Genomic DNA, 12,317 nt, shown 5'->3' with positions numbered 1-12,317 from the left:
CAGAACCGGAGGGCTCGGGACCCCAGCTGAGGTGAGGCGCTTGGACTTCACCCGGTAGATATGAGAAAGTGATCTGTTTATCCACTAATGTATGTTAGGTGTCCTAGGTTCCCTGGAAGCAGGGCCTGAGACAGGAAATGTTGTTCAAGGGATTTGGGGGGAGGGTGCACTAGGGAAAAAGTGGGCAGAGGGGAGGGTGGGCGGCAGCCCAGTTCAGCCCGTAACAGATGGTGTCTCTCACTTGGCCAAGGGCAGTTCTCCGTGGAAGGGGCCAGCTGCGAGCTGCTTCAGCAGCAGGGGGAAAGGGACACCAGCCAGCCTGTGAAGGGGGCTTTGTCAGGCCCCAACAGCCCCCAACAGCCCCCACCACAGTACGTGTTTGAGCATATGTGGATCTGTGAACATGAATAAATAAATACACACATACTCTCCGCTGGTTACTTCCAAGAAACATCTTACCCCTTTATGGTGTCTCTGCCTTAAGGGACTGCACGTATCCAAAACTAACTCCCAGCTTCTCTGCCTGGCTAGGGAAAGCCACGAAAAATGTGTCTCTAGGGCCATAGTCTTTCTGTTTTTGTACTTCCAACCTTTTCCCCCCCTTTTTTTCCTCAGCTTTCTCCTTGCAGAGAAGTGTTTCTATAATGTGTATTTATTTTTAACTTAGAAATCTTAAATGTTGGAGAGGATTTGTGAGACACTGTGGAATGGAAGAGGGGACCTGTGCATAGAATCCAAAAGATGGAAACCATAGCATACCACCAGAGCCTCCACCTACGCGATATCTTTTTTCTTTCACTGGGGACTGCAGGAAAACAAAACAAAACAAAACCGCCCCTCATGGTTGTATTACTGAGGCAGGATTGCTTATGTGGAACAAGAATGACCAAAAATGATATGGGCGTGTGTGACATCGTTTGTTACAAACTCCAGATGCCATGGAATATAGAGAAGACATGACTTGTTTGGGTTGGAGTCATCAGTGAAATGTCTGTCATGTCTAATCCAGACAGGAAGAGAGGAAACGCTTTGATTTCTGTCGCTACTTTGGATGGCTGCTGGGTCAGGCTTTCTAAGTCTCTTTCTCTTTTCAGGTCTTCATAGAGAAGCAGAAAGGGGAGATCCTAGGTGTGGTAATTGTCGAGTCTGGCTGGGGATCCATCTTGCCAACCGTGATCATAGCCAACATGATGCACGGAGGACCAGCAGAGAAATCGGGGAAGCTGAACATCGGGGACCAGATCATGTCCATAAACGGCACCAGCTTGGTGGGCCTGCCTCTCTCCACCTGCCAGAGCATTATTAAGGTACCTGGAGATGGGAAAAGGCTTCAACTTCTGTTGTAGACCTGAAATGCTATGAGGTCATTAGCATTATAAATGCTAATATTTATAAGCATATTCTAAGTGCTGAGCACACAAATACAAAAGGCATGGACTTGCACTTGGGTGTTTACCATCAGGTTGCTATTTACAGGTTCCTCCTTGCAATGGTTTTTAGAAACAGGGATGGACTAACTGGCTCACGTAGCACCACTTACCAGTACTGTGCTCATTGCAGACATCATGAATCAATCACAGCACTCTCTCCCACTCAGCCCAGACTCAGCCGCAACAGAATTTTCTTCAGTTCAGTCATCGAGGCAATCACTTATAGTCAGCTTGGTGCACATAAGATACAAATCATGGAAATGCTTCAAATCCCAGAGCACTTTTTCCTTCACTGTGATCCAGGTGAGTGTTTCTGTGAGTGTTTCCTCCCCCAGAGCCTGCATAATATGATCCACACATACCAGGTGGAAAGAAGGAAGCTGTGGTACAGTCTGTGTACTCCTAACACCTGAATGTAGTTACTGCCTGTTCAGCCTGAACTGATGCTACTGCATAGGGCTGAGAAGAGCTGCTTAAGGAAGATTAAGTGTGAATATCTGAGGGGAAGAAATGAGATTTCCTTCCTAGAAATGAAGCATCCACGTGTAATCTTTCAAGCATTGCTGATTGCACGGCCAGTAGGAGCAAGAGTATTTCTCCTCCATTACAGTATCAGTAGACCCCACTAACTCTGAAACCAAGCACTGTGGTACCACAGGCAGCCTGAGATCCTGTGACTTTCTTTGGTCCCTCGGGGTTTCCTGAAAGAGTTAACTAGAACATAGATCTGTGTGTGTTAGCGTGTGCTCGTGCACACGTCTGGGGGGAGAGAGACAGAATGAATGTAATGTAAAAGTTATTCTAAGCAAAAGAAAATCACAAAAGCCAGCATCCTTGGCCAAAGGGTCTGCGATAGAGGAGAGGCCAAGGTGAGTGCCCAGGACAGAGATGGATGCCTCTTAGCTTTTAATGAAACAGATTGTAATTCCTCTTAAGATAATCACATCCGGAAAGAAATAGTCCTCTTTGGCCTAATTTCTTTTTGTTACATCTTACACTTGAATTCTACTTCATGCTTAACATAGTTAAAGATAAAAGAACCTACTTTGAACATGCATATTCATTCAGACATGTTTAATTAGACTGAGCTGAACTGTGGAGAAGCCAGAATGACAGTCTGTACACGGGGGATAATGTATCATTCAAGAGGTTCAGTGGGTCCTGATGGCAACATAGAGGTGAAATGCTAAGAGCATTTTGTGGGGGAGAATTTTACCTGATTTTTAAGGTCGGTCTTGGAAGAGGAGTAAGACCCGTGTGGATAGCAGAAAGGAAAGTGGCCTTTGGGAATTTCTGCTTGAATTGATGGGCTGGCTCTGTGGCAAGGGGAGACAAGTCTGACCCAGCCTGGGATGGCTAATCTGATGGTGTAATAATGTGGAAGCGCGAGGGAGGGCCAGGAATGGGGAGGAAGGACACATCCTCGTTTGGCTTCTCACTCACACGTGCCAAGGTTCGCTGACGCCCTTTCATACCGGTGAGTAAGTTACTTATTAAACACCTGTGCACGTGTGAGAACTGCCAGGGGACCACGGGAATCAGATGCATTGGACACAGTCTGCACCGCAAGGAGCCTGGGCTCGCTGGGGAGCAGTGAATGAAGGGACTGATACTAACAGTGATTGAGTGCTGTGCGCCGGACCATTCTGAGAACGTGCGTGTTCACTCATGGAACGCTCTCGGCAGCCTTCTGTAGGGTAGGTGCTGTTGTTATGCCCGTGTATAAGTTTGGAAACAGGCACAGAAAGATGATACAACCATTCAAGGTCACATAGCTCATCAGTGGTGGAGGCAGGTCACTCAGCCACCCTGATACTGTTACAGCAGTGTGTGTGGTCAGACCCGAGGGCAGTGGTTCTCAGCCTGGGGGATCTGGACAGTTGGTCTTGAAGACAGTTTGGGGTGTCACAGCTCAGGAGAAGGAGATACGACTCCTGGCCCTCGGTGGGTGGAGGTCAGGGATGCTGCCAAATATCCCGTGATGCACAGGGCAGCTTCCACAGCAAAGGACTGTCCAGCCCGAATGTCAGCAGTGCTGCGGCTGAGACAGCCTGCCTTAGGGATACTGGACTTCAGGGGTGAGAAAGAGATCTGGAGAGGAGGAGGATAGGGAGTTGATCTACCTCTGGAAAGAAGGGGCCAGAAGAGGGGATACCTTGAGTGAAGGTGGGGCTGGGGCCTGGGTGGGAATAAGCAGGGCTTCCTGAGGACTGGAGAGGCTGCATGCCTGGGCTCATTACACACCTGCCAGGCAGTGCCCAGCCTTTGGCACTGGTCTCCTCCCTTCCTCACAAGAGCCCCATGAGGGAGAGGGGTGGCAGGACCTTGGGTCACAGATGGAGTCATCAGAAGGTATAAACTAGGTGCCCAGGAATCCCCAGTTTACTGAGTCCAGATCGCCTCTACCCACGGAGGAGGCCGTGAGGGCACGGCAGACTTCCCCTGGTACCACCCAGGGACACGTCTTCTGTCCAGTACATCATCTGTCAAGGTGGAAACAGACTAGCACAGGGTGCAGTTGGCACGCTACGTCTGAGCAGTTTCCTAAGGAGAAAAGGTTTGCGAGAGTAGCTGACCTTTGATGTCTATAAATGGAGTCTCTCTGGAATCAGAAAATTAAAAGGCCATGTGGCACTGAAAGAAAGATAACTGATGAAGGTGAGAGGAAGAAAGGCAGCACCTTTGTGGCTGCCCTTGGCAGAGAGGTGCTTAGCAGGCAGGCCCCAGTTAGGACACAGCTGCCGGTCTCAGTGCCACGGGATGCACTGCCCTGTGGAATGGAGAAATGTGACTGGCCCAGCCATGTCCTCACCTACCCCTGCCCCTCCCCACCACCTGCCAGAGAATGTTACCATCTCATCAATGCTTTGCAAACTTTGATTTGAGTTACTCGGCAATCTTTAAAATTTGGCAGTTCTGGGGAGAGTGAGATTCTGCATTTTCAGCAGACTCCCGGGTGGAGGTGGGCGGTGTTGGTGACATCACCAGTCTTGGGCGGGGATTTGAGGAATAAGAGTCTACAGCCGCATGTTCTGCGCCTTGCCACTCTAATGCATGTGGGCCTTTTCTCCCCTGGCTGTAAGGAGATAGAATAGATTTCTAGAACAGTGTTACAGGTGTTGAATTATTTTAATTGCTTTCTTCCCTAGCTCTTATTTTTTCCTGTCATAATTCCTGAAGTGTAACTATTGGTAGGCAAAGCATGTTAGCGGCCTGCCCGTTCACGCCATGACCTCTATGGTCTTCCCCTCCAGATTTGTTTTCTTTTTGAAACTAGAGCATCAGTGATCCCTTTTCCTGCCACAGGATCATCCTGGGTCTGCTCTCCCGTTGCTATAGAGACCATTCCAGCTTCCTTCTTCCCTACTTTTCCCCTCCCACCGTATTTCTTAATTGGCTGCACTATTCCACTGTTGTCATGGGGACAAAGTGACCGTTTATTTAATTGGCACCTCCATTAAAATGGCAGCTAAGAAATCCAAGTTAATGCGACCCAACTTGAAGCACTGATTTGAAACAGCAGAGCCAATGCATGGTCTAGTCATTCCAAATCGCCATCTCTCTGGGCTTTGTCTAGCAGCCGATATCCCCAGCCTAGAAATTCTTTCACAGAGGGACAAATCAGGCACCTGAAATCAATTCACACAAAAGGAAGGAACCCGCCAGAGCTGTGCGAACATTTTAGGTAACGTGGAGAAGTCTTTCTCTTGCTTTTCAGTAGCTCTCTTAAGGTTTTCCTGAACCACAGACCTGGATGCCCGCAGTGGTTCACAGGTGTAGACATTTAGAGCAGGTGGCTTTGTCTGAATTGTTGTGCCCCTCATTCTCTGCATTCTACGCTCCTGTTCCCCACACTCTCCTGGTCTGGTGGTGTGTGATTTGGGGAGAGACAGGAAGGGACTGAGGTCTCTGGCTGCCCTACCTGTGCTCGCCGCCCCCTCCCCGAGCTCCTGGAGGCCTGGCTCCACAGAGTCCCAGCGCCTGACACATGCTTGGCCCACTGCAAGTGATCCGTGAGTATTTACTGGGTGAGTGAGAAGGAAGAGGTGCTCAGGGGAGAGAGAAGCGTACGCACAAAGGGTATCGGAACGATCCCCCACAAAAGAAGCCGATTTTTAATCCTAGAAATAATCTGTTTCTGAACATGGTTGAGATGTGGTGTTGTCAGCAGACACTGTTAGGAAAGAATAAAAAAGCATGGCACAGGGTGAAATCATAGAAATTATAAGTGGAAGAGTCCTTAGTGGGTTTCACCATTGGTTCTGAAGGTAAGATTGAGGTAGAAGAAGGTGGAGTGGAGGGTCTAAGACCCCCCAGCCTGTGGTGATGGAAACACAGCTCGAGCCCAGGTCTCCGGGCACAGCAGAGGCCTCTTCCCCCAGCCCCGCTGGTCCCACTGTTAGGGGCAGAAGTCCGGCACATCCCCTGGTGGGCGTGGGTGACAGGACCTGCTCTCATGTGGAAGGCCTGGATCTCCGCAGACTTCCTTTATCCTGGGAGACGCACCCTCGGCTCATTCTGTTGCTCCAGTTTGAAAACATTTCTTGAACAGGAGAGGTTTCCTAGAGATGTTCTGGAAACCACGAAAGGATGCTGGTAACCGCTGCCTGTGAGTGCATAACACGTCACCATAGCCGAATCACAGCCATCAGGCAGCTCCAGTCCAGACAACAACTCAGGACACTGAGGAAACAGCTGGAGGTGGGAGATTAAACAGAGCCCCCCAAGTTTCACATGTTGAGAAGACAAACTGGAATTGCTCAAAGGAAGTGAGGCGGCCAGGGAGCAGCAGCCCTGGAGAGCTCTCACCAGGCAGGAAAGTAAGCTAAAACCAGGGCCCTGTGCAAGGCTGGGATAAGAGAACCAGTTCGTTCTCCTAGAGCCCTCCCTGGCTTCTCTGTTGAGCAAGCCTTCCTCGTAAATAACACATATTCTCCTGTTGTCTAGATGGGGGGCCATCATGTAGGGGACATGCTGTGGGTCTGAACACAAATAGACCTGGGACTGAATCTTGCTATGGGTGAACTTGTGAGAATTGCTTAGCATCTCGGACCCTGTTTCCTCTTCTATAAAGTGGGCATAATTACAGCTGCCAGTTTGTCAAGGAGGTTAAAAGAGGCAGCTCCTGTGACTCCAGGTGGGTGCCTGGTGGCAGTCAGCAGTCAGTGACAAGTGGTTCAGCTGGTTTCATCATTAGGATGGGTTTTGATGGATAGTGACCTTAGAGGTGCTCACACGCATGGGGTGGAAGGCTGGGCACAAGGCCACCCAGCTCTCCCACAAGCCGTCCCCCACCCTGGTGTTGCTAGCCCACGCTCTCACAGAGCACACTGCCCACGGATGTGAGTAGTGAACTTAAGTCTTTGGCTTTGAGCATCTTTGAGTGCAGGTGAATTCATTGGTGTGCAGTGGTGGTCTGTACCAGTTCTCCAAATGGAGTGTATCCCGAGGAAGTGTGTGGCAAGTCATTGGGAAGACTTGTCAACAGATTGTTGGGTCTCACTCCTGGAGTTTCTGGTTCCGGAGGTCTGGGTGGACCCCTGGCTCTGCATTTCTAACAGAAGTGGCCAGGTGATGCTGGGACCGCTGGGGTGGGGTTCCCACTTTGAGAACCACTGGTATATGCGTGTTGACCAAGCATGGATAAAGCCAGACAACCAGAGGTCAAAAAAGCCCCTATGTATCTCAAGCTAAAGCATATTCTTATTACTTAGAAGCAAAAGGTGTGTGGGTCACCTCTGCCTCTCAGAGGGAAGTCACCCTCTTGCCACAAATTCTGTTGGCACGGAAGTCCTCTAACAGCAGTTTCACCTCTCTGCTTGGCGAGGTGCTTGTGAGGAAAGCAGAGGGCCCCTCACCCCAATCCTGACCCCACTGAGCTGTGGACGAGGCAGGTTTCATGTCTGTGGCTGCGTCTTCATCTGTGAAATGTGAAGGAGGAGTTCTGACCTCCTGCAGAATTTGCAGGCTGGTCAGAGTGACAGCTGGCAGCAGTGGCTGTGGAATTTACAGATTTCTGTTTACAGAAGAGGAGGCATCACCCTCCAGGCAGAAATGGATTTGTCCTTGTTCTCGGGGCGTCTCTCTCCACTGTGACCTTAGAGGGCACACACTAGACCCACCTGAATTGATGGGGGATGCTGTGGACTTGGGTGGGCTGGGGCCCACCTTTTCCTCTCCCTCCTCTGCTGGCTGCTGTGTTCTGGAGGAGAGGATGCCCGCTCACCCCACAGCCACAGCTTTTAGGAACAGCTTCTCCCTCACCTCTGGCCCTTTGGAGGAGAGGGCCTGTGGCTGCTCAGGTGCGGTTCCCCAATCAGCTGGCCTCTCCTTGTGGGAGTCCAGTAAGGCAGGCATCTGGCAGTCCTCCCCCACCTCAGCTCTCAAAGCGGGGCCTCTAGCTACAAGCCCCCAGTCTCTCTACCCGTCTTTTTCTCTGTGCGCCATGAAGCAGGTTGGAAACCACCCCAAGATGGGCCCTTTGGGCCAGTTAGTCTGGACCATCAGGCAAATAGGAGTGGCCTGAGGCAGAGCACGCAGTCTGAGACAGGTTCATTTCAGGACTGAATTACTTTTGTCTGGCACCTTCCTCTTGGGTGAGGCTCACAAGCTGGTGTTGGGACCTGCGGGGGCGAAACCTTCCCATCGCCTGAGTGAAGGACAGTGTGGCTTTGTGATGATTTTCCAGGGGTGTTCCTGCACAGACCCAGGCTCTGCTCACTGCATAGCACGTGCTCAATGGGCAGGAAGAGGGGCCTGAGCTCAGCTTAGATCAGAACGGGTGGAGGAAGCTCTCTAGACAGGCTCGGAAATCAGACCGAGGCCCTTTTAATCTTTAAAGACCAACTTTGCCCCTGTACTCCATTCCGACTTAGAGGGAGGGGCATGCTACCAAGGAGCATGGCATCGAAGACTGTGTCCAAGTCCTGCTTCCTTCTGCTTCCCTCTCCACCAGCACTGGTCCTACCGCTCTCCCGAGGGGGCCTTCACTGACTGGAGTCCCGCCTCTGTGCCTGCGGGGATGCTGCTAAGCTGGAACATCTCTCGCAGGCAGAGAGTGGGGAAGCGGAGCACGGAGGCGAGAGGCGGCAAGCCCCGGTGAACTGGGCCGCTGCCGTGAGTTAGATGTTGTTTGTTAGAAAAGAAGGAATTGCTACAAGTATGCCTGCTGGAGAAGGAGTACATGTCACCCTTGTCTTTCACCTGACCAGATTGTGCGTCCTTCATCCTTGAAGCCAGAAAGCACCCGTGGCAGTTTTCCTCTGAGCTGCACAGGTGACCGCTGTTTTCGGATGCCTTGAACACAGTCCATTTCCCTCAGTGAAGACATTGCCCACAGAAATGTGATGAAAGGGCTCCGAGTAAACCTGGCAGTTTTCTCCCGAGTTGACCCAGTCTAGCGTGGACTGTCCGGCTCGGGCGCTGTCCAGCTGGATGCCAGGGCATTGCAGGAGTTGACGAAGTAACAGCCTCAGTGGGGCATCTTTTGCCTTCAGTGCCATCTGTTTTACCTCTTGTGTGGGCCTTGATGGTCATTGAACCCCCTGTGTTTTATTCTGGTTTCAGGGCTTGAAGAACCAGGCCCGAGTCAAGCTGAATATCGTGAGGTGTCCCCCGGTGACTACTGTGTTGATCCGGAGACCAGACCTCCGCTACCAGCTGGGGTTCAGCGTCCAGAACGGAATTGTACGTACAGCCCCCACATCTTCTCCAAAAGTCTAACATGCAAAACTGCAGCACAGGGTTTGGGTGTTGGGGGTATTTTTAAAGCTGGTCAGTTCCCAGAAAGAATCCAGCACGGAGGGGCTGAATGGGTGAAAGCAGACCTATGCGCTTCCGGAGCCATGGCCCCTGAGCCCAGAGTCCCTTTGTGACGTGCAGGGTGGCCCTCCCAGCTGCCAACTTGAGACAGTTTGGGAGGGACCCACCATCCCCATCTCTCTGGGGGCTGCCAGTCTCCACCATGGCTGTGCATTAAGCCCCGCAGAGCTGCTCCACCTCCCCATGGACCGGGTGTGGCGCCCTGGGGGCAGGGCTCTACAGCTCCCAAACTCTTGGAGGTTCCTGCACAGCCAGGGCTGAGAACCAGGCCCTGTGGGGGTTATGCGTAAATGATCTCTGCCTTAACTTTATTTTATTGCAGTATAGTCAGTTTACAACGTTGTATTAATTTCTAGTGTACAACATAGTGATTCAGTTATACATTTATATTCCTTTCCAGATTTTTTCATTATAGGCTATTGAATGTAATTCCCTGTGCTACACAGTAGGACCTTGTTTACCTAGTTTATATGTAGTAGTTGTTATCTGGAAATCCCAAACTCCCAGTTTATTCCTCCACTCCCCTTCCCCTTATAGTAACCATAAGTTCTCTGTCTGTGAGTCTGTTGCTGTTTTGTAAATAAGTTCATTTGTGTCATTTTTTAGGTGCCACATATAACTGATATATGATAATTTTCTTTCTCTTTTTGGCTTACTTCACTTAGTATGACAATCTCCAGGTCCATCCATGTTGCTGCAAATGGCATTATTTTATTCTTTTTATGGCTGAGTAGTATTCCATTGTATAAATATACCACAGCTTCTTTATCCTTGTCTTTTTAACCTGATATTGGCACTTTGAGGATAAAGAGTAATTTCCTCACTTGGATGTTTGCCTTAAACTACTTCCTTTTTTTCCCCTTTATTGTGATAAAACATATACAACATCGTTTGCCCTTTAAACCATTTTTAGGCATACAATTCAGTGCCTTTAAGTACATTCATGAAGTGGTTGTGACCACCACCACTATCTATTTCCAGAACTTTTTCTTCATCCCAAACAAACTCCATACTCAGTACTATTCCCTTTTTGTCCTGGTTTACCTTGTTCTGGACTTGGAGTAATTCTGGGCTTTGGTGAGAAATCTGTAACCCTCTTGATATTATAGATTTTGGATGTGCCTGCTATTTGCCTTCATCTTTGCAATTAGAAAAAACCTATTTTTTCCTCTCAAATTTTAATTAAGATTTGTAGGTAATTAAAATGTTATTCCATGTATGTCTTAAGGTTTAGAAATACCTTTGAAGTTCCCCTTTGGAACTGAAATATCCAGCCTACTATCTGTTCTTTGTACCTACGTACTCTCATTTCCATCTTAAGAGAGGAGGTAGAGTTACTCCTTACAGTTTTTGGTCTGACATCCTGTTTTTCTCTCTCTATACTTCCTTATTTGCTTTGTTCATATTCAATAATATTAAAAGCTCAGCTGTTAACAAACGGTTGTCATATAACAGATGTTATATATTCTGGTGCAAAGCACGTGAGTAAGGGTGCCATCTGGGTGTCCAGAGCCCTGTTGCTTGTAAAAGCAGCAAAGATGTCAGTGTCTAATGCGTAAGCACGGCAGTTTCTCAGAGACAAGAGTCCTGGGGCTAGGGAGTGCTAGAAAAGGGAGGCTCCTGCCTCGACCCAACTCCCTAGCAGACGGTGCCCCAGGATGCGTAACTTGGCCTTTGACTCTGATAGATCTGCAGCCTCATGCGAGGGGGAATAGCAGAGAGAGGAGGCGTCCGTGTGGGACATCGCATCATTGAGATTAATGGGCAGAGCGTGGTCGCCACCCCGCACGAGAAGATCGTCCACATCCTCTCCAACGCCGTGGGGGAGGTAGGCGAGGGTCCGGGGCTGGGGTCCTCGGGTGCCCCTGCCCCATGCTCGCCCTGGCCCTGACCAGGCCTTCCAGGAAGCCCTCCTGAGTGTCCTTCCCCATCCTGAACACACCTCCACAACCAGTGTGTCTGTCCCAGATCAGACTTTAAACCCAGTGAGGAGTGGTTGTCTGAGAGCAGCTCCTCAAAATCCCAGCCTGTGCCCTTCAGCCTTCTCTTCTGGCACCATTTTCCCACCTCTTTTCAGCTCTCAGACTCACGCAGCTTCTCTCTCTGGCTTGCCCAGTTGTTTCCACTTTTCCCAGCTCATCCTACCAAGTGTGCCTGGAAGATTTTAACTCTTAGATTCAAGTCCAATCAACAACGCCCCAGAGGCGGCTCCTTGGTCCAGGGGGGACTGGCCTGGGGCCATAACAGCTGTTCTGGGCTGATTCCCTGCCAAGGGCAGGCAGGAACAGCCAAACCCCCACAGTGGCCCTCCTTCCATTTTAAGGGTGTTCTTTCTTAAAAGAAAAGGAAAGCCTGGTGAGGGCAAGAGCAAAATAAACCCCACCAGATTTGCATTCTTCACTGTCACCCCTAACATACTAGAAAGCCGGCAGATTCCACCCTTTCTGGAGGCCACGTGGGTCAGGTCCCTGTTAGCAATGGCAGAGGGGGATCCCTTCAGAGCCCCCCATGCTGAGAGGTGCCACCTCTCCCCGACCCTGGGGCAGTGCCCACACAGCCCCCCCCCCGCCCCACTGACGTGTGTTTCCGCCCTCAGATTCACATGAAGACGATGCCGGCTGCCATGTACAGACTGCTGACGGCCCAGGAGCAGCCCGTGTACATCTGAGGCCGCGCACCCGCCGGGCGCATGCATGGAGGACTCTCCTCACTTGTGGTTGTGTTTCTCGTGCTGCATCTGTGTGCCCACTGAGACGTTCCCCTCTTGTGCCCAGCACTCCGTTTCACGCAGGAAGAAAAGAGTCCAGAGACCTGCCTCTCTGCTCTCGTCTCTCTCTGGTTTGCTTTTTTTGTGTTTTAATACCAGGGAAGTTTTGTATGCTCTCCCTTGGGACTGGAGAGCAGCCAGTGTCCACCCGGAGTCGGCCTGGGACCACCCTGAAGGGCCCTTATGGGGGAGGGTTCCGAGGAGGGTTGTCACCGCCCAGGAAGAGGGGTGCAGACCTCTTATCAGGAGCCCCTGGCAGCGGTGAGGAAGCTGATTGAGCAGCGCCTACAGTCCAGTTG

General features: G+C 50.5%; 1 protein-coding gene across 1 annotated transcript in view; it reads left to right on the top strand.

Moving 5' to 3' along the window:
* The window catches only part of APBA1 (amyloid beta precursor protein binding family A member 1), a 201,884-nt gene extending 189,803 nt beyond the window's left edge, over nt 1-12,081 (top strand). Inside the window, exons 10-13 of the mRNA XM_072959572.1 lie at nt 1,095-1,307; nt 8,997-9,116; nt 10,939-11,079; nt 11,848-12,081. Of these exons, the coding sequence (XP_072815673.1) occupies nt 1,095-1,307; nt 8,997-9,116; nt 10,939-11,079; nt 11,848-11,919 (546 nt within the window). The 3' untranslated portion in view covers nt 11,920-12,081. The remainder of the gene's footprint in view (nt 1-1,094; nt 1,308-8,996; nt 9,117-10,938; nt 11,080-11,847) is intronic.
* Nucleotides 12,082-12,317: the final 236 nt, after the last annotated feature.

Source organism: Vicugna pacos, chromosome 4 (genome assembly GCF_048564905.1).
Source record: "Vicugna pacos chromosome 4, VicPac4, whole genome shotgun sequence".
NCBI classification, from domain to species: domain Eukaryota; kingdom Metazoa; phylum Chordata; class Mammalia; order Artiodactyla; family Camelidae; genus Vicugna; species Vicugna pacos.
Note: the sequence above shows the minus strand (reverse complement) of the source record. Positions and strands in the feature narration are given on the sequence as shown.